General features: G+C 38.2%; 1 protein-coding gene and 1 long non-coding RNA gene across 2 annotated transcripts in view; one reads left to right on the top strand and one right to left on the bottom strand.

Annotated features, from left to right (window-relative positions):
• Positions 1-12,952: 12,952 nt before the first annotated feature.
• Positions 12,953-17,386, top strand: RGS1 (regulator of G protein signaling 1). The gene is made up of 5 exons (XM_059413321.1): positions 12,953-13,145; positions 13,518-13,598; positions 14,229-14,290; positions 15,652-15,815; positions 16,545-17,386. The coding sequence occupies exons 1-5, from the start codon at positions 13,009-13,011 to the stop codon at positions 16,728-16,730; spliced, it is 630 nt and encodes a 209-aa protein (XP_059269304.1). The 5' UTR covers positions 12,953-13,008; the 3' UTR covers positions 16,731-17,386.
• Positions 15,822-22,650, bottom strand: part of LOC132025694 (uncharacterized) — a 71,211-nt gene continuing 64,382 nt past the window's right edge. Inside the window, exons 3-4 of the long non-coding RNA XR_009406668.1 lie at positions 18,560-18,748; positions 15,822-16,108 (exon numbers count right to left, since the gene is read on the bottom strand). This is a non-coding gene — a long non-coding RNA (uncharacterized LOC132025694). The remainder of the gene's footprint in view (positions 16,109-18,559; positions 18,749-22,650) is intronic.

The raw sequence follows: 22,650 nt of genomic DNA, 5'->3' as shown, positions 1-22,650 counted from the left end.
CTTGCATTGGTCAGAAAGGTAAACTGGTATATATTAATTCTGTGAATGAATTTCTACATCTACCTTGACACCGTCAAACATGAGAGTTACTGTTTGACATAAGTATTCTAACAAAGCAAGCAGTGCTTCCTTAAACATGTCAGGGTTTTGAATGATTGAAAGTGTGGTCTAGAAGTTATGACAAGTGGTTGAAAGTCCTGATCCCAAGGGCTGTCCCTGGGTCTGACAGTGACGCCTTAGGTGACTTCAGACTAGTCACTGGAACAGTGTGAGCCAATTGCTTATTTTTATTCCCTCTTTTAAACCTCAAATGCTATCACCCTAGAAAGTCTAACACTTCCAATTTAAAAACTGTACAAATCCAGGTCATTTGATAATCTTCTTTCTTTCTTTTTTTTTTTTAAGATTTTATTTATTTATTTGACAGACAGCGATCACAAGTAGGCAGAGAGGCAGGCAGAGAGAGAGAGAGAGAGAGAGAGAGAGAGAGAGAAGCAGGCTTCCTGCGGAGCAGAGAGCCCGATGCAGGGCTCGATCCCAGGACCCTGAGATCATGACCCGAGCCGAAGGCAGCAGCCCAAACCACTGAGCCACCCAGGCGCCCCGATGATAATCTGTATGCTTATTATATTTATCGGTAAATGCAATAAGGTTAGCATGGTAGTACTCTGAAGGTGAAAATAATAATCACGTGACTATGTGAAAAAAAGAATAAAATTTTGATATGAATGTGTTGCTATTAACACATAAAGTCACAGCAAGGGCTAGGGCTAGGTCACAATTGTATCAACATAAAAATGACACAAAAACTATGTGTCCCTGAATTGCAGGGAGCTCGAGACCTCAGATGATAAACAGTGATCCCTGAGAGATGGGAAACAAATGTGCACCTTATGTTCACAGTTTATTGTCTGCAGAGAGTGTCTGGCTATGGCGGTGTGTGAGGGTCCCCAGGCAGAGCCCAGCCGTCTCCTGGGAAACAGGAAGCAATGCTGGGAGTTCAGAGGTGGAACCAAGGCAGTTAAAATCACCAGGAAAAAATACCATAAGAGAAAGAGAAAGGACTCTCGAGTTTGCGATGGGTTCCCATTTAGTATTAGTTAAATACTGATTACTGCTATCTGTGATAAAGTTCTTGAGAGAACCGCTTGAAATGGTAAGAGGGAACCATACTCAGTGATCACACAAAGGCAGAATTAGTCCCAAGAGCCAGAGTGGAAGACCTAAAATTCCAAGGATACTGGGTAGAATACTAAGAAGAGCCTTGTCTCAGAAACAGGGAAACACAACCTGTGACTAACATGGCTTTGATCTCACCTAATAAAGCCTCACTTAGAAAAATCACAATGTTTTCAACTAAACTAACCATCTAGAAATACTTAGAGGAATGGAAAAAAAAATAGTAATATCCCCCATAAGTAAAACCATAACTTCTGGCAACCAATCAAAAATAACCAGGCATGCAAAAAAGCCTGGAAAATGCAACCTCAAGTGGGAGTGAAAATCAATCAATTGAAAGACTTCTGCAGAAACAATGCAGATAATGCCACACAACAATAGTGCAAACACAGCTGGTACAGGAACATGGGAACAGCAATAATGCACCCCATGTGTTCACAAAGTTAGAAGATTAAAGATGTAAGTCAAGATGTAAGAAGACACAGATTAAACTTCTAGAAACAGAAACTACAATATCCATAATGAAAAATGCGCCAGATGGGGTAATGTCTCGTTAGACAATGACAACTGAATCTCAAAGGAGAAAAATAGAGTACGTGTCCGTATGTCCCATTTACCATAATTCCTGAAAAGAAAATCAGAGGCAGAGCCTCAAGACATGAAAACCTAAAATTTTATAGGTGAACAGAGAAGACTTAACGGAGATGCAAAATGTCTTATTACTGAGACCAAAAAAGAAAAAAAAAAGAAGGGGAAAATCACTGTAAGTGGGAGATTTTGATTTTTTTTCTTTTTTAAAGAAGCACTAATGATATGCACGTGTGTGTACTTCTCTTCCTTCAAAAGGGGAAGAAATGGAAAACGAAAGTGGAGCTTAGGGGAATGAAGAAGTCTTCCCCAATAAGACGAGGTCTGCTGGGGGCAGGGTACTGCCAGGCCTCCTGACCTCTGGAGGGACGAAGCAAGCTATGAGCAGACACCACTGAACAGACCACTAGCCAAAGTGAAGAAAGACAAGTTGCTCAAGAGAGAGCTGTTCCTTTGCACAGCAAACAGAAGCAGACCGGGCCTGAGCATGGGAAGGGCACAGATTCCCTGTCCTTCCCTATTAACTATCACGTATTAGTTGTGTGATCTTGGGTATGATAGCCAATCCCCGGAGTCTTCGTTTCCTTATCTAAAAGGGGAGTAATTATATATATATACCTCATTTATTTGGAAAATGTCGTATTTTTAAAGGTAGCAGATGGTTGTGAAGCAAAGAGGACTAGAATTAAAATTCAGGGAGGAAAGAGCCCAAATAAGTGGGCGCGGCATCATCAGCCTTTTTCCTTGCCCACCCAGGCGCAGGTAGAGGCTAGGGGTTTAGACTAGGCAGAGAAAACCCCACAGTGGAAAAGATAGGAGCAAAACCCTCGGTGGCCTCATCGGCCGGCATAGTGGGTTAGAGCCTAGAGGAGTCTCCAAACACACAGACCATTTTCTACATAGGGCATCAGTTTTGTTCTGCTGCACAAGGGGTTGGATAGCTGTCTTGAAAAGCTGAATGAAATCTCTAATCGTCTGCTGTACTAAGCTCCCTTTCTGGCGTTGTGAGGGAGGGATATTCCTGTAATTGCTAAAGAAAGCAATCTGAAAAAAAGGGAAAAGATGTCCATCGCCTCATCTCTATCTGAAGCATGAACTCCTTCCCCAAAGACCCATGTTCCTTCGCCACTCCCTTATGTCTCAATCCCCCAGGAATTGATGCTCCTGCTGCTGATGCTGGAAAGGGGAAAAGGGTGGAAGTAACTGACAAGAAGTTCATTTCCTTCTCGTTTATTGCTGAGTGTTAAATGATATTTATTTTTTTAAATATTTCTTCATTTGCGAGAGAGAAGGGGAGAGAGAGAGAGCATGAGTAGGGGACAAGGAGTGGGAGAAGCAGGCTTCCCACTGGGCAAGGAGACCAAAAGAAGGCTCCAATCCCCATCCATGGGGAGTCTGCTTCTCCCTCTGACCTTCCGCCTCTCATGCTCTCTCTCACTATCTCTCTCTCAAATAAATAAATAAAAATCTTTAAAAAAAAAAAAAGTTTATGTAGAAGAAATGTTCCTCACTTGCAGAGTTTGACTGAAAGATTACAGATTCTACAGGAGCTTGGGGGGCAGAGCCCTCAGAAGCTCTAAGCTTTCAGCTCCACATTGACTTGCTTCGTTCTTTCTTCCAGCTTCACAAAGGAAGAGTTAGTAAAGGTAAAGTTCTCCCTGTGGCATCCAGGAGCCATTGTCCACCTGCACATTCACAAGCCAATGAAGTTCATGAAGAATAAAGAGAAGAGAGGGGGACTGAAGGGAAGCGGGGGGAAGAGAAATGTTGGGCACAAAAATACAAGGGGTTTAGCAACAAAGGAAAGTTCAAGGCGTAGAAAAAGGAGACTGAAGAGTAAATCTGAGAAAGAATAAACAAATTTGGATAAGGGCCTGCAAACTACATAAACTTGGGTATAGTTTTATTCATTGATTAATATCAATTATTGCCACCAAGTTGGCGGTGGTTATTGATATTGTGGTTATTGGCTGTGGTTAAGATAGACCTTAACTTGATGTAATCACAAGTGATTTAAGACTTCTGTGAGACCACAGGCACCTGAGTCAGTAGCCTCACCTTCCAGCAGTTTTACAACTGTGTGATAGTCTGGTTTTGGAGACATCCACAGCTGCCCGGATCTTCTTTCTCTGACATTTGACTGACATTTGATTGGATAGTCGGATATGGATTCTAACAGGAAAAAAAAAAAAAAACCCGCAACTCAAAATTTAGAACTACTTTCATAGTTAATTATGAAGTGGTCTACCTTTTAAATCAATTTTTCTAATAAAAGAAAAATGAAGTAGTGACGTTCTTCGTGGTCTTTGGCCTCTATTGTCTTCAAAACTATCCCAAAGCAGGAGGAAATGTATATAAAGGAAAGAAAATGTTATGTTTCATATTTTTAAAGTTTGTTTATTTCAGTAATCTCTACACCCAACATGGAACTTATACCCATGACTCTGAGATTAATAGTCACACGCTCTTCTCACTGAGCCAGTCAGGCAACCCCAAGGAACTTGTAAAAGATGTGATTCAAAAAAAAAAAAAAAAAAAAATGTGATTCTCAGGATTGAATAGGATCATATAAGTCATGATGCAAGTACCATATTCTAAACAGGTTTCAGTTTTCTCGGGAATCAGTTGCTGTTGTGTAGGGAACAGAGAAGTCAGGAGAGAGACGGATCAGTTTCGGAGATGGTCATGCACACTGCCAGTCCCACTGTGACGTTTCCTTTCCTTATCCCGTTCTGATCTTCCCACTTTCTTGCATATATTCAATCTCCTGCTATCATCGAGTCCAAACACTGCTAATCACTTCACTTTTTTTTTTTTTTTTTTTTGCATTGCTCATTCACCCTTTCATATGGGGAAGGCAAACATATCTCAACCTTGCTTAAACAAAATGTATACATATTAAAAAAAAGGAACCCCAGGCTAGAAAAATGGAACAAACTCCCACACAAACCAGGCTGCTTTTACTATTTCTGTGCTGGTTTTGGTGTGTTAAGATCTTACTGTCTCAGCTAAGAACCTGGTCAGAACAGAGGAAACAAGAGGAAAAAGCCAAAGCAAGAGACCAAATCCAAATGAAATAAAACTTAAAGCCTCACAATGACAAAACAGAGAAGACAAAAATTTCTCAAACTAAAAGTTACCTGACTTTTTACAAAAAAAAATTTTTTACAAAATTTTTTACAGTAAAAAAATTTTTTACAAAAAAAAGTTACCTGATTTTTACAAAAAAATTAACAGAAGCATATTATAGCACTTCATAAGTTTATATCTCCTGCTCTTCCATGTGATCTGAGACAAAAGATAGAAAAAGACTATGAACTTGTTCTAAATTTTAGTTTCCACCAAATATATTGCCTTGGTTTTCTGTTTCTACAAACCCAAGTAAAGACAAAGCAAGGCACAGAGAAGAAGAAAACAGAGATAAGAAGCTAGAAGAAAAAGTTTTAGAAATCTGCTACCTTTGGAACTATGGAATATAAGTTTCATAGTTGATGACAGCCATGTTTCCCTGGTTTGTAGCTCTCCCAGGCTATTATTACTTAAAGTACTCCCACGATACTTCTAGTTGCTTACTGTTTGTCTAAGCTAACTTAATACTCAAAACAAGGTGCTGACATCTGTAACCATGAAAATCCTATCTTAAAAATGGATTCCAGAACAGAAACTTTTCACCAGTTTAAATTCAAACTGAAATAACTTAACTCTGTCTAGCTTCATTATGCATTGGCACAGAAACTGGAGCTGTGTTAAGGCTGCAGTTGGAAGTGATAAATATTTCCAGCTACGAGTATCAGTAAAAAGCAGATGCCAAGAAAATCAGATTACGGTTGGCAGAAATAGTTTTTGATTTTCCACATTATTAACATCTAAACATACATTTGTATATTTGTTTAACATATTAGTTTCCAAAAATGCCTTAATTAAGAGAAAAGGAGTTTTGTGACAATTTTTTTTTAGATTTTTTTTTTTTAAGTAATCTGTATACCCAACATGGGGTTCAAACCTACAGCCCCTAGATCAAGAATCTCATGCTCCACTGACCAAGCCAGCCAGGTGCCCCCAAACAAATATTGATAGAAAAAGAAACAGTCTGGAAGACTGGCCCAGTCCAGGCAGAGCTGTAATGTCAAGAGGAGCTCTGGAACTAAAACCTTGGGTGGCCAAATTCACGGACTTTTAGGAAGAAGTCTAAACAGAGGGTTTTAACATAAAATCAAAATGGCAAACATACTCCTGCCACAAATTCTATCTAAATCCTTATTTTCTGAGTCTAAGTTTTTGATCACTATAGAATCTCAAAAGGAACAAAAATGTCCCCACAGCACTGCCAATGCTGCAAGCTGCTTAATGATCACCTTTGACTTCCATACAGAGGAAACTGACAAGAAGTTAGCTGATTTGATCAAAGTCACAAGAACAGGCCAAGGTCACAGCCTGGTATTAAACCCACAAACCTCTTGAAATGCAGCAAGATTGGCAGATCATTAGGTTTCAGTGGGCTCAAAGCTCTTCATTTAATTAAGAATTTTAAAAAAGACATTAATAAATCAAGTCTATTTGAAAAGGACAGGGCAGACACAGGAAGAGTAGAACTTCACAGACCACATGTACCCACAGAAAGAGTAGAACTATGCTAAGAGTAGCCACTATCTCTTGACTTCAAAACGCTTACTCAGGGAGGAAGAGCATGACTTATTTTGAATATGACATTTATTATAAAATAAATGTCCAGCACGTATTGACATCAATACATGTAAAACTACACAAAAGCAAATTAGAGAAGACATGAAGTCATGAGAAGTAAGTGCCATAGCTTTGGAAAGAACAAAGCATGTCAGGCAAAGTTGATAAATTTTTCTGGGAAAATTGCATAATTAATGAAGAAACACAAAGCAAATAAGTCACTGTTGTTAACTACTTTCATGTGCAAAACACTGAGATGGCGTTATAAGAAATCTGAGAAATTAACACAACCATTTATTGAAGTTGTTCCCTAATAATTAAAAAATACTTTATTTTTTTTACAAATTGCCTCTCCTAGTTGACCTTTGAGTATCTCTGCTTTTGCATTTATGTCCTGTGTTATGGAACATATCATTCCAGTCCAACTGCAAATTACACATTAATGTTGTTACAGCATTTAGTTTTCCATTTATTTCAACCTGGGAACAAGACACGTGGTTCAGTACTTGCAAATTATGTTTGCAAAGCATAGTCAAATAGAGTCTGACATGACTACTCTCCCTTGTTGAAATGATTATAAATTATAGGGTGATAGTAAATGAAACGAGTCCAGTGTGAAGGAAGTATATCAGAGATAATATTAATCAAAGATTTCTTTAGTGTGTTCAAAAATGAAAGAAAAATGGGCCTATTAGTGAGAACTTTATTGGCAAGATGAGATCTAAGGTGATTGAAGTTTATAGAATCACATGAGCCTCCAGCTCACTAAAGGGATCACATACGATTTTCTTATAATCACTTAAATTATAGAAAAGAGCTGTTTGGTGTTGACTATAAGTAGATTAGAACAGAACAAGAAAAAGAAACTAGATTCTTATCTTGCTCAGTTTGCATTTTCTGAGATCACTGAATTTTACGAAGTTGCAAATATCTACTCTTACTAGAACTTACCAGGTGATTTCTTCATTTAGAAAACAAAATAAGCAAGTCTAAATTGTTTAATTCTTTCCCTCTACCTAGACATAGAGAAAAATCCTTCCAAATTTACCTTTGTTGAAGCTTTTCAAATAAACTCCATGAAATGTAGCTGAAATACTATTGGTAGCTCTACCTATAAACCCGGAGTTTGCAAGAACCCAAAAAGCAGTGAGCCTTTGTCTTAATTCTGTAACTGTTGAATGATTATGCTAATTCAATGGTCTTTCAGAGTCACTTTTAAATTCTGCTGAACCTTGTGTTTACATAGAGGATCCATTCTTCCATGATCTGTGTACACGTAAGAGGTATCTACTTGCTGAAGACCAGTTTCTCTATTCCAGACTTTTGTACGTTCCAAAGGGGTGTTGATCTGGAATACAGAAACAGGCAGAAAAAAAGATACGTGGTGATTTTGCAATAAAAGTCAACAGCATTTTTTTCTGTCCCACACATCCAGAGTTAATCACTCCTCTTACACATGCCTCTGTGATGGCACTTTTCACTTTGACTACTTGCTTAAATATATGTTTGCCCTACTGCACTGTAAGCCCCTAAGAACAGAGATTCATTCATCTTTCTATTTGCAGTACCTGTATCTGATACATTGTAGGACTGCTATTAAAGTTTGTGAAATCCTGACTTTTTTTTAACGAAACTTATTTATTTGTTTGTTTGTTTGTTTATTAATTTTAAGGGAGAGAGTGCTTACAGGGGAGGGGAAGAGAGGATAGAAGGGGCAGAGGGAGAGAGAGAGAAATTTGTTTTACACAAGCTCCAGGTTCAGCACAGACCACCAAGCAGGGCTCAATCCTCTGTCCCTGAGATCATGACCTGAGCCAAAATTAAGAGTCGGAGGCTTCACCCACTGGGCCATCCAGAGGCCCCTCAAGACATTTTGTTTTAATGAATCAAAATTTCTGTTCATGTCACTGACTTTAATGATGTAGATACATTTTTATTTTTAAGATACAATCTCATACTCATCATGCCCTTTTCCCCATAATTCCTAATGTCCACAACAAAATTTCAGCAATATTATAAAGGTTCAAAATCAGTTTAATCGATGTCAAGTTTGAAAAAGCCATATAGCAAACCATTTCCTACTAGGATTCAGGTGGCTGGAGTGACTGCAACCAGAATACAAAATCAACTCAGCAAAAATTAAAATTTTCCCCCATCAAGATTAATAGCCATAACCAGAAATGTTTTAATGAGCCAATCTCATAGACATTTTAAAATATAACACTGGGATTTTTAAGGCAGGAAAACTGTTCTGTGTGATTCTATGATGGTGGATATGTGTCATTCTACATTTGTCAAAACCCATAGAATGTACACCTTCAGAGGAAACCATAATGTAAACTAAGGACTTTGGGTGATGATGATGTGTCAATGTAGGTTCATCAGCAAATATACCACAGTGATGCGGGATGTTCATGGTGGGGAAGGCTGCGGCGAGCTGGAGAGAGTATGTGGGAACGCTCTGTACTTTCCTCTCAGTTTTCCTGTAAACCTAAATGGCTCTAAAACTAGTCTATTGATTTTTTTTTTTTTAAATAACACTAAGAGCACACGAAATACTCCTTTTCTTAGGACTCCAACTTAATTACTTATGCACAATTTCACAGAGGAAATATGCAAACAAGACTGTGTTTCTGAGAGCCACTGTTTCGTCTGTTGGCTTTTATCAAACCCTCTATGGTTTCAACCAAAGTGTTATATTCAGTGAAGTTCCTATTTTATCATTTGTCTTTTTTTTTTTTTAAAGATTTTATTTACTTATTTGACAGAAAAAGACACAGAGAGAGAGGGAACACAAGCAGGGGGAGTGGGAGAGAGAGAAGCAGGCTTCCCGCGGAGCAGAGAGCCCGATGTGGGGGCACAATTCCAAGACCCTGGGATCATGATCTGAGCTGAAGGCAGATGCGTAATAACTGAGCCACCCAGGCGCACCATCATTTGTCCTTTCTTAATGAATTTCACAGGGCAGCCCAACAGTGACACTGTAAGGTTCTTAGAGAATGTTCAATGACTTGCCCTGGACTCATCAGTCCTTGATGATCCAGCCCCACCAAATTTGCCTAGCTCTGGAACATGCATGCTTTGCATGTGCTAGAAAACAGCCTTTGGGAGAGCAGCTACATTATTGTGCTGTGAAGTTGGCTTCATCGTCAATTGTGACATAGGAATTTCAGTAGAACCCCCTCTATCAGGAGTTCAGTTCCCTATTTGGGCTTGGAAGCATGCAAGGACTTGCTTGCAAAAGCTTAACTTGAAAGTCAGTATTTAGAAGTAACAAATAATGAGAAATGTAAAAGAATTATTAATAGATGAGGTGAATATTTACTGCTATCTCAGATCAGGGTTTCCTAATCTTTCCAGAATATTATTTCTGCAGACTATATTCCCTATGTAATGAGGGTTTAGTTCTCAAAAAATGTTAGGAAATTGTTTCATATTCTATCCTCCTTTTAGAGATTGACAGATGTGTGTTAACATATTAAAAGCCTTCAGAAGATCTGCCTTAACCAATTTAAGAATCTTACTTAACCTTAATTTCTCAAATTTACATGGCCCGGTAATCTTTGCTGCTTCTACTGTTGCTGCTGCTGTCCTGATATTGTTAATTCACATCCAAAGGAACTACTGTTGCAGAAACATACTCTGCACATTGTCAGCATATTTGGATCACAATAATAGCAGGCCATTAAAAATAAATGTTAAATTATGTTCTTCTAACATAATGTACAATAATCTGGAGAAACGAGAGGCTACCAGATAAACCAACATGAACGATATTGGAGATTTTAACAGAACACTAAATATAGACAAAACCACAAGTAATATACAAACAAAGACCCTTTTGTCATCAGGTTTTAAGCCCCATCAATTTTGTTTGGGTCACTTTCAAAGTGGCTCGCCCATCTCACTAGAGATGCATCACATTATCTTTCAAACGTCAAATGATGCTGGCGCATACAGTGTAATATACATATTTGTGAATGTGTAGTAAGTGAATCTTTAAATATTATAAATCTAATTTCTTCAATTATTTTCTTATCTTGACAATAGAATCAAGATAGGAAAAGTAATACTCTCTTCTTCTTGTCAACTTTACATAATACCATGAGAAGCCTCTCTGTATAAAATTTGTTTTTGCCTTTTCAGGGACAAAAACCAAAGAGGGTCTATGTTAAACTGAACACTCTATAGATAAATGCTATAAAAGCTTACATTGCCCTAACCCTTCTACCTTCATCAGTGAGGAGTCACCTAATTAACTGGATTTAAGGTTTGTTTGGGGGGTGTTTTTTGTTTGTTTTTCATTAAATCCTTAATCCTTTTTTTTTTTATTTCAGTCAACTTTTAATTCTTTCTTTATTTAAATTCAATTAATTAACATATAATGTATTATTGGTTTCAGAGGTAGAGGTCAGTGACTCATCAGTCTTAGATAATACCCAGTGCTCATCACATCATGTGCCTGCCTTAATGTCCCTCACCCAGCTACCCTATCCCCCACTTCCCTCCCCTCCAACAACCATTTTTTCCCTATGACTAAGAGTCTCTTATGCTTTGTCTCCCTTTCTAATTTCATCTTGCTTTTTTTTTTCTCTCTTCTCTTGGGATCCTCTGTTTTGCTTCTTAAATTCCACATATGTGAGATCATATGATAATTGTCTTTCTCTGATTTTGCTTAGTATAATACCTCTAGTTCCATCCATGTCATTGCAAATGGCAAGATTTCTTTTTTTTTTTTTGATGACTGAACATTATTCCATTGTGTTGTACGTGTGTGTGTATATATATGTATATATATATATATGTATACCGCATCTTTTTTATCCATTCATCTGTTGATGGAGATCTGGGTTCCTTCCATAGTTTGGCTATTGTGAAGATTGCTGCTATAGTGCAGGTACCCCTTCAGATCACTACATTTGTATCTTTGGGGTAAATACCCAGTAGTGAAATTGCTGGGTCATAAGGTAGCTCTATTTTTAACTTTTTGAGGAACCTCCATGCTGTTTTCCAGAGTGGCTGCACCAGCTTGCATTCCCACCAACAGTGTAGGAGGGTTCCCCTTTCTCCACAGTCTCACCAGTGTCTGTAATTTCCTGACTTGTTAATTTTAGCATTTTGACTGGTGTGAGGTGGTATCTCATTGTGGTTTTATAAATCCTTAGTTTTTAGAAATATTTTATTTATTTATGACAGAGAGAGATAGTGAGAATGGGAACACAAGCATGGGGGAGCTACAGAGGGAGGAGCAGGCTCCCCGCTGAGCAGGGAGCCCTGTATGGGGTTGGATCCCAGAACTCTGGGATCATGATCTGAGCCAAAGGCAGACACTTAAAGACTGAGCCACCCAGGCCCCCCCCTAAATCCATCATCTTAATTAAAGCTATATTGGCTCTCTCCAGAGATACTGCCAAAATTCGGAAGACCATCACCTAACAAGTACACATTATCGGCCTATCCACATATACTCTCATTTTACCTTGAGCAGTTTTCTTTTGACACTGTGTGATTCTTTACTATCATTATGTTTACATATTATATCATATTATTGTGTTAAATCTACTTTCATATATTTATAGTTTTGTTTAATTTTCCTTTATTCTTATCTTAAGCAGTAATATACCAAAAAAATCACAATTTGCTATATTAATTATATTCTTAGTAAATACTAATATTCATGAGTCCCTTAAAGTTATTTTGTGTATCACCAGGAGAAGGTCTAGCACACACCTTGGAAAAAAAGAACATGGAAATTTCACACCATGGAAGTAGGAAATGGGAGGTGGAGTGGGGAAAAGTTAAGATAACGTCTCATTACTCTCCTCCCTATCAGATACATACACAAATAACCAAACAAAGTATTTGTTTACTTCACACTACTTTCTGAAAGAATAAAAAAAAATTATTTAAAATATTGTGATCGGGGCGCCTGCGTGGCGCTGGTTAAGCGTCTGCCTTTGGCTCAGGTCCTGATTCCAGGGTCCTGGGCATGCTCTCTGCTCAGGAGGGAGTCTGTTTTTTCCTTTCCCTCTACCCGTCCTCCTGCTCCTGCTCTCTCTCTCTCTCTCCCAAATAAAATCTTTAAATAAATCAATAAACAAATAATGAATGTTATAATCAAGGACTCTTCGAAACATTGGGGGGATACATCTCTAATATTGAGTTTCTGTGTGATACGATAAATACCCTAAATGAGATATTTTACTGAAATGTGCAATCTTCATGAAGAAACAGGGATCCCCTCCAACCCAAGACTGACGCTGCTACTACATTAGACCTGTGGTATATGTGTGTGTGCCTCGGTATGCTTAATTTTCTTTCTTTCTTTTTAATCAAGTGACCTATTCTCATTTGGTTGAGTTTCAACCACAAGACATCACTGTGTGCTTCTTTTTTTTTTCAAGATCCACGTCATAACACACCAAGAAAGAGGGAACTTCCAGTGTCTGTGGTAACATCACTTGATAAACAGACTCATTTGAACAGCAAGAGCTGGTTTGCCTTTACTATATAAAGCAGCAGAGACGTTGACGAGCAGATATTTGCCGAGTGAGGACTATGCGAGCAGCAACCATCTCCACGCCAAGGCTAGACAATATGCCAGGAATGTTCTTCTCTACTAATGCAAAGGAATTGAAAGAAACTGACCATTCACTTCTAGATGATAAAACACATAAGAAGAGGCCAAAGACTTTGTAAGTTCATTCTGTGTCTCACTTTGTGAATTTTGACTTAGATTATTTTTAGTGGCAGACGGATAGAGAATGAATAGAAGAAAATATGAGCATTTAGTTAATTCAATCAGAGAGATTAGCTGTTGCATATGTAAATATATATTAGTATATTCAGTTGATTTAAAAAATTAATCATGATAGGGCATTAAATAATGTGGAAATTTTTACAGACTTTGGCTTATAAGAATTAATTCCATCTTAATATAGAAAACTGTTGTAGCAGCTATTTTTATTATTGCCTTGTTCCTTGGAGAAGTTTATTTCATGTTCCTTGTACAAATAAAATGTATTCAAGTGAAGAAATGCAAATATTCATGTTTGTATCTTTTGTAGTGGGATGGACGTGAAAGCGTACCTGAGATCTATGATCCCACACCTGGAATCTGGAATTAAACCTTCTAAATCCAAACACATGTATGTATACTTATATGCCAAACTATCATTTTTTAAAAAGCTTATGCATTATCTCTCTATTGGAGCAAGTGATTAATACTGTGCATATTGGACCTTGTTTCTCTTAAGTAACAAACCACATGAGAGTAGACTATATTACTACCAGTGTAAATTAAGTACAAGCATGGGTGTGGATAACCTGCTATTTGCTACACTGTTAGAGAAGATGTAGATTTCTTCACATTTTATTGGCAGATATTTTCATAACTGTAGTACTTCTTTTATTTTTTTAAGATTTTATTTATTTATCTGACAGAGACAGATCACAAGTAGGCAGAGAGGCAGGCAGGAAGCAGGCTCCCTGCTGAGCAGAGAGCCCAATGCGGGGCTGGATCCCAGGACCCTGAGATCATGACCCGAGCTGAAGGCAGAGGCTTTAACCCACTGAGCCACCCAGGCGCCCCATAACTGTAGTAATTCTAAAGGAAGTTTTGTTTTCTTGTAGATAACTTTTAATAAAATATATAGAACTAGAATCTTCATTCATGGAGTTACCAAAATAGAGCAGCCATTCTGATTTCATGTGTGATCACACACACACACACACACACACAAATAGTTTACTAATTTGTGTAATTTTGTCCCTGACAGACTCTCTGTTAATGAAGTAATGCAATGGTCTCAATCTCTGGAAAAACTACTTGCAAACCAAAGTAAGTATTATTAACTATGAGATGGTTTTGGGTTTAGCTCAATACAGTAAGAGATTGAATGACTTCATTAAAATATAGCATTCTGGAAGGAAGAGCATGTGAAAAGTTGTATTTCAGTTTTCCTGTAGTCACTAAGAGCTTCAGCATATTATGCCTCATTGTAGTGTAAGGTTGATCTAGCCCTCAGTTCTGTCGCTGTCCTTCAGACAAATTTGTTGAGACAATTAGGTATTTCCATGGATCATTATAGGAGCAAAATTTAAAATTATACTGGGGTTCTCAAGTTTCAGGTTTAGTTTTTAAAAGTAAACAAAACAGCTCGACATGTGAGCTGCCATTCTGAAAGCTACCTGTAGAAAGTGTTTCTGTAGCTGGTGGTTGTAAGAAGGAAGACTCATCCCGTCAATTCACTATTTTACCATTCATTCATTCATTTACTCATTTAGCTTACTTCTATGTGGCAGGCGTTTCAGAAGTACCAAGTATTTTTAAAAAAAGGAAGAAGGAAGTTGAGAAATGCAATATATAATTGCATTTTATATAACATGATACATGATAACATAGATATGATAAAAAGAGTCTTTAAGCAGAGTCTTGTGGGGAGTTTCTGATCAGAGAAGGAAAAGAATGGAATCAGCTTGCCTTTCCCTCATCATGGGCATTGCAAGTCTCTTGGAGTAGGACCTTGCTCAGGTCTGGATGAGCAGTGTGGTCTCTATCTAAAGGATGAACTTAATCTCCTTCTCCCCACAAACACTGTTAAGAATCCTTGCTGGGGGTGGGTCAAGTAGTTCGATATGGTTCATCCCTCTTATCATCTGACTTAGTTTACAATCCAGCCAAACAAATAAAGGGTATAGAAGTGGCCCGTTTAAAAACCTCAGTACCATCAAATAGAATCAGGACATCAGCACATTTTTCTGGCTAATGTGCGTTGGATGGGGGAATTATATTTGTTAACATAATGAACATGATGTTAATGACCTTCATCAATGTTTGCTTCCCTAAAATACTCTACAGTCTGGCTAAGAGTTGGTATTTATAAGAAAAGAGATTGCTTTGTGATCACAAGAGCAGAATTTTAACTTAATTAGCAGATGGAAGCAAAGTGCAGTAGTCCTCACTAAGCAGCTGTGGGACTGTGGACAGACAGGTTCATCCGGTCTGAGATAAACTATCAGTGAAGGAATCTCTGAGGTCTTCCTATCTTTATGAATTATGACACAGTTATTAGAGTTAGTCCTTTCTTACCTTTGAGCCTAGACAACACAGTAGTGATTTTCTTGCAAATTTCTTCTTTAAGGTATCCATTTATTGGCTCAATTAATTTAATTATGTCACCCCTCACCCTTTCCTTTTAGTTGGTCAAGATGTCTTTGGAAATTTCCTAAAGTCTGAGTTCAGTGAGGAGAACCTTGAGTTCTGGTTGGCTTGTGAAGACTATAAAAAAACGGAGTCTCATCTTTTGCATTGCAAAGCAGAGAAAATATATAAAGCCTTTGTGCACTCAGATGCTGCTAAACAAGTGAGTATTATCTTCATTACCATCAGTTTATGTGTAAAGGAACTTAGATGCCGAAATAGCATTCCGCAGACATAGCAAGATTAGATCTTAAGTATCATAATTTCGCTGCTAAATATTAAGGTATGTTCAATAGTTCAGTGCAATAATAATCTAATTTTCTATATCTGGAGGCAGTAGAATGAAAAGATCAATTTTGCAAAACTAGCTAACCTGACAGAGATGAGGTAAGGAGTAGCAGTGGTGTTAGCCGGAATTGCATGTCAGAATGTCCTTAATGAGTCAGCTCATTTCACCTGAGGAGAAAACACAGATCAGTGTAATACATACAGTTACAGCAGCTGAAATATTTCCAGTTAGTAGTATACCCACCTTCCAGTTCAGTATTCTTGGCTCAAGCAAAAAACAGCCACACAAAATATAAATTTCAAATAATCACGTTTTCTGATGCATGTATCACCTTATATGGATAATTAAAATTTTCATGTCTGCCTCTTTTGCATCTCCCAACCATATGATGAACCAGCTTGGAACAAAGAATTTCTTGTGAGAGTTCTTTCTACCTCCTTTACACCTAGTATAGAGCTAGTATAGAGTAGGCATTTAAAGAAAGTCGAACTGATATAAATGAGGGTTTAACCCCATTGTCTTAAGGTGTTTCAACAAACACGGTCACATCATAAAATGCAATACATTGGAAGCATGTATTAATTAGTGAATATTTCTTTCCAGATCAATATTGACTTTCACACTCGAGAAACTACAGCCAAGAAGATTAAAGCACCAACCCCCACGTGTTTTGATGAAGCCCAAAAAATTATATATACTCTTATGGAAAAGGACTCCTACCCCAGATTCCTCAAATCAAATATGTACTTGAATCTTCTGAATGAACTTCAGGCTAATAGTCTAAAGTGATCAGATCCTGGCTAGAGAGAATTTGAAGATTATATCAAGGACAGAGGAATGTGCCGGTTATGGCTCCATGGGTGAACAACCTGGTCCTTTTGAGTCACTCCACAGGCCCAGGAAAAGAACAAATGACTCAAAATGGATTAACACGGAAGTTATCCAGGCTTCGGGTTGAAGGCACATAAGCAAGCTGAGACCCGAGGTACAGAAGAAGGAAGGAGATTCTGTAGTACTGTCATAAAAAACAGTGGACATATCAGAAAATCCCTCAGAACTGAGAAGGCCGGGTAACTCCAGTTACACAGAAACTGTGAATGAAGTTTTTGAAACTGATGACAACATGTTATAAGCTTCAAGGTCAACTGATATTTATGCGACATATTATTATATAGAGATTGTATTGAACGGCTGCAATCCTTTTAACTTGGATGGCTATTTGGAAAATATGTGTTTGAAACCACCATTGCTCTTATTGATGCTTGTAAGGGTTTTTGGTGTTTTATATTTTTTGTTTGTTTTTTGCTTGAAAGAGATGAAGGAAAGTACAATGTATTTAATGTAAGCTATTGCTCTTAAAACTGAGAAGTCGGAACTTATTTGTACATGAAACTATCACAGTGTCGATAATAAATGAATTTTCTATTAAAAGCAATTTCTGTTTATGTTTCTTTGCCATTTTTAGAAACTGGTATTTATGCCTCACATTTAACAAAAATTCAAACAGGGGTTTTCTACTTTCTATCATCTCTTCAAAATCTAAAACAATCACGCCACTAATCCTATATTTATGTATTATGTATATCTATTGTACAGAGTTCATTATTTTCTCTTCGCTATCACAATGCATAAAAAAGCAAACAAATAAAGCTCTCGTATAGTCGAGCTTCAAACTGATGAAAAACTGAAGAAGTCTTTAGAAAGGAGACGGAACAGTTATTTCAATAAGTAATCCAACTATCAATGGATATTTTATTGTGATTTAAAGTGTACAAAACTCAACGCTCATAGATAGCCATCCTGTGAAAGCCGAGACTCACACTAAGTCACTAGTTTCCAAATCTAGCTATCAAAATCACTGAGGATGTTTAAGAAACAACTAGCACCACAGCAAAACCCCTCCTTTTTCAGGGCCTTATCCCAAACTGACTGAGTCAGAATCTTGAAGGAATAGAGGAAGAAAATCTACATTTTAGAAAGAAAACTCAGGTGATTCTAAAGCGAATTCAGGGCTGGGAACCCTGGGATCAAGGGACAGTCACTTCTCCAGGGATCGTACACTGTTCTCAGATGACACAATCTGAGCTCTTTCCGCTATGCGACACTGCCCCCCACCGGCCAGAATACATTTCCTAAATCACTCCCGTCTGTGACAGTCCTCGACAGGTCAAGTAAGTAGGAAAATAAGACTGCTCTGTGGAGATCACCTACAGAGCACAGAAAAATATCGTGATGATGCACATTCCGGCATAGCCTACGAATCTGTATCGTCCCATATCGTGTTGAATAATCAGCCGTCCACACGCCACAGTGAAACCCTATCGATGTTCTCAGTACAAGCTTACGCAGTCATCAGGCCCACAGCAAAGAAAGGTATGGGGCAATACTTAGATAAGATTTTAAAAGCATTATTCTTGAGTTTCCATGGGATAGAATCCAAGTTGGCCCCACCGTCAGCTTTAGTCCGTGGTTTAACGAGTCATATAATAAGACTGGCTTAGAAAAAGTTCAGTTTTACAATAGTAATAATCAAGTATTTCTCTCCCTTACTTATTCCATTACTGAGTTCTGTCAATCTTCCTTTTCCCACCAGTGAGCGCAGGAGACACACCACTTACTTGTTCTCTGTTAGCAGTGCCTCGGTGGAGGCTCTCGTTGCTTGCTAATTAATTCATGTGACTTGTTTTTCCTCTGCCAGCCTCTTCTCTTCAGTCCCTCCTCTGGAAAGCCACAAACATCACCTTCGGAGACATAGATTTGACCAAGGCATTTCCCATGACATATAAAGTAAGTTCAAACTTCTTCCTCTGGAATCAAAAACACTCCCAGTTAGACTTTGACGGTATAATCCCCATCTGGGTACTTTCTTACCTTCATGTCATCCTGGATTAATTGCCTTTTCTTGAATGAGCTCTGGCCTTCACTCTCTCCAGCCCTTTGGTTAATCTCTACAATCCATCTAACATGCCTTTGCCTACCTCTGTCCAGTTTTCAAAATCCAGCCAATTATTCAAGGCCTGGACAGAATGACTCTTCCACAAATGTTGTTGAAAACTTTCCACCACTATGTAGTTCTTTTCACTGTCTAATGGACATGAACTGAGTCCATATAAACACAAGACACTCTGCTTCTATTTCCAGTACTACTGTCACATTACACAGCCCAGGCCCTTCAGACGGTGAGGCATGAGAAGTGCAACTGTCCAGTACACACTCTGGTCATAAAATAAATGCTTCTGGTCTTTGTCTTGTTAAAATGCCATGTTAAAGAGCTATCCAATTTTTGGACAGATGGTCAAAACAAACATCTAAGACTCCTCTTCATAAAAAAAAAAAAAAAGAAGAAGAAAAAGAAGAAGAACAACAAATTAAAAAAACTCATCATGATAGCATAGATTCAAGATACTTAAAAAATACTTGAAAAGACAATTTTTTTTTATTAGCATTTTTTACTGTGGTGTGACTCTCTTATAAGACCATTCACAGGGCACAGGGCTCAGTAGGTTAAAGCCTCTGCTTTTGGCTCAGGTCATGATCCCAGGATCCTGGAATCAAGCCCCGCATGGGGCTCTCTGCTCAGCAGGGAACCTGCTTCCCCACACTCTCTCTCTGCCTGCACCTCTGCCTACTTGTGATCTCTGTCTGTCAAAAAAAAAAAAACAAAAACAAACCATTCACAGTGATATGATTAGTTCTAATGACATCTACTATTTACAGAAATCTAATCCAACTGCTTCATCTGAGTCTCAGCTCATGGGTTGTTTTCTATTGTCATATTAAGGCAGTGGCAGTCAACAATATGTATGGTTTAAAACTCATTAATTAAAGGGTCACCTCAGTGGCTCAGTCAGTTGAGCATCTGTCTTCAGCTCAGGTCATGATCTGGGTCCTGGCATTAAGCCTGACATTGGGCCCCACGCTGGTTCCCTGCTCAGTGGGCAGTCTTCTCCCTCTGCTTCTTCCCCTGCTCCTGCCTTCCCTCTCTTTCTCAAATAAATAAATAAAATCTTTAAAAATAAATAAATAAAATAAAACTCACTAATTTAAAAAATGGAAACAAATATACTTTCCTGCGATTTAATTTACGTTATTTCTAATATGCGTATCACAGAAAACTTGGAATCTAAGAAGATAGAAATGAGGGTGGACATCTACCTTATGATGCTTTAATAACTTTCCCACATTTCAAGTGAAAAACGTGTAACTTCTAAGAAGTTCTTTAACTCCAAGTTTTCTTAACAAAAATAGTTATTCAAATAATAACACATTAGACATTAGATTTGTTCTTCCAGGAAAGGTATTTGCTATTGTCCTTTATTTAGTATGCATTTCTACTTGTTATAATATTTGCTAGCTGATTTTCTTCATTTTTTTCCAAAGGGAAGGTAATTAGGATGAATTTTGAAGATTAAGTAAAGCTTACCCATGGGAAAAGAGAAGTGGGGACACTTCAGTACACCGAAGAGTCTGTGAAAAGGTCAGGAAATCAGGAAAAAAAAAAAATTGTTCCGTAGTAAGGATTTATTTAGTGTGGCTGGAAAGAGTAAGAGGGAAAACTAAAAAGATAGTTTAGAGAATATTTTAAGAAGAGATATAGTCCACTCCAAAGAACGAATATTTTTTTATGTGGTAGGTAACCACTGAAATTTTAAGCAAAAGAGTAAGACATAGCTGTTGTTTTGGATTGTCTACTATGGGCCAGACACTATGCTACACATCACTTGCTGAGTCCACACCAAAACTCTTTGAGGTAAGCACTCTTAACCTAATTTTATCGATCAACAAATAAAGAAACAAAATTGAAAAAAAATTATCTAAGTATACATAACTAGTGAGTAGCAGAGCCAAGATTTGAATCCAAGTGTGTACATTTCCAAAGACTTTCCATTATCTCATGCTTTTTTCTGAACATGACATAGTTACTTTGTGTTAAAAGTTAATTCTAGATTTAGTGTAAAGGACACTTCTTTTTTTTTATTATGTTCAGTTAGTACATCTTTAGTTTTTGATGTAGTGTTCAACGATTCATTAGTGGCATACAACACCCAGTGCTCATCACAACACGTGCCCTCCTTACTACCCAAAGGAAGCCATCATTGAGGAACGAAAGCCAAATGTGAACCTAGTTTTATTAGCCCAGCAGGAGAGATCAGGGCCTGAACTAGGGCAGCAGTCAAAGCAATGGGAAGGAGAAGGTCAATAGACAAAACTCAGTCAGCAATGTGTTGTGACAAATAATAGAGAGCAATATAGGATACCTCTGGGTATCCTATCCTCTGTCTAGCCTGGACCCTCAAAGTTATAGCAAATTCCTTTCTGGGAGGCTTTTAGTTACAAATGTGGGTTAAATAACTTGGAAATAGAAGAGCAGAGCATTGCGGGAAGACTGAGACATATGCTTTTAAGAAGTTCCATATGCAAAATGAATTATGTAGTACTTTCAATAGATAACAGCTTATTCTTAATTAACCTACAGATGAAGCATTCCACATGTTTTCCTTCATAGCTCACTTTCATCTTGGACAAAACTGAATCTCGCAAGCCATCATCCAGGTTGAGAACAAAAACCAAGAACCAAAGAGACTCAACACATTTGCAAGCAAGTAATTGCAGTAGCGTCGAGAGCACCTTTCAAAGACCGGAGACAAAACCAAAGTCTAGGATTCAGGCCAAGAGACAGGCAAAGCGGTTATCAAATACAAACAGAAGCCGCCATGGGGATCAGGGACACTAGACAACACAGAGGGTGGTGACGAAATTGACTCCGGGGCAGAAATTCTGCCTCCTTATATGGAAATGCTGGCTGTTAACTTGATGGTGGGTCTATGTGAAGGGTGGAATGTTCCAGTGTTCACTTCTCGTCAACAGAGATAAACAAGAGGACTGGAGGCCTGCAGTTAGCTGGTCACGCTCTTGGCACGTTCTTTATTTCAATCATTCTTACCTTTACTCTTTGAAATAGGTGAAGTTATTTTTACCCATTATTTCTTGATAGAGAAAGAAAAACAGGAATTTTGTAGCTTTCAGATATTCTCTTATCTCCCCCAAACTCTCTGTTGCTATTCTAGCCAAACATGGTAAAAACGCAGTGGGTTTGGATTAAATCAGTAAAATCCATATGTTTTCTACACATCTTATCTTTTATGCTCTATTTTTTTTTTAATTTATTTGACAGAGAGACAGCGAGAGAGGGAACACAAGCAGGGGGAGTGAGAGAGGGAGAAGCAGGCTCTGCACCAAGCAGAGAGCCCTATATGGGGCTCCATCCCAGGACCCTGGGATCGCAACCCAAGCAGAAGACTGACACCTAAAAACTGAGCCACTGGGACACCCCTACGCTCTATCTTAAAACTTTCAGCTTGCATTAACTGTAAAGTCATATTGTATTCAAGCCTGTCCAGTGTTTTTTTTTTAATTTTTTATTTTTTATAAACATATATTTTTATCCCCAGGGGTACAGGTCTGTGAATCGCCAGGTCCACACACCCCACAGCACTCACCAAAGCACACACCGCCCCCAATGTTGATAACCCCATGCCCCTTCTCCCAAGCCCCCTCCCCACAACAACCCTCCATTTGTTTTGTGAGATTAAGAGTCACTTATGGTTTATCTCCCTCCCAATCCCATCTTGTTTCATTGATTCTTCTCCTACCCACTTAAGCCCCCATGTTGCATCACCACTTCCTCATATCAGGGGGATCATATGAT

Source organism: Mustela nigripes, chromosome 10 (genome assembly GCF_022355385.1).
Source record: "Mustela nigripes isolate SB6536 chromosome 10, MUSNIG.SB6536, whole genome shotgun sequence".
Lineage (NCBI taxonomy): Eukaryota > Metazoa > Chordata > Mammalia > Carnivora > Mustelidae > Mustela > Mustela nigripes.
The sequence above is the reverse complement of the archived record's forward strand: the minus strand, read 5'-3'. Positions and strand labels throughout refer to the sequence as shown.

What these genes read in the sequence shown, in the direction of transcription:
- RGS1 (XM_059413321.1), top strand. Translation starts at nt 13,009, where the DNA reads ATGCGAGCAGCAACCATCTCCACGCCAAGGCTAGACAATATGCCAGGA. An exon ending in AAGAAGAGGCCAAAGACTTT is followed by an intron (nt 13,146 to 13,517) that starts GTAAGTTCATTC and finishes TATCTTTTGTAG; the next exon opens with TGGGATGGACGTGAAAGCGT. An exon ending in ACTCAGATGCTGCTAAACAA is followed by an intron (nt 15,816 to 16,544) that starts GTGAGTATTATC and finishes ATTTCTTTCCAG; the next exon opens with ATCAATATTGACTTTCACAC.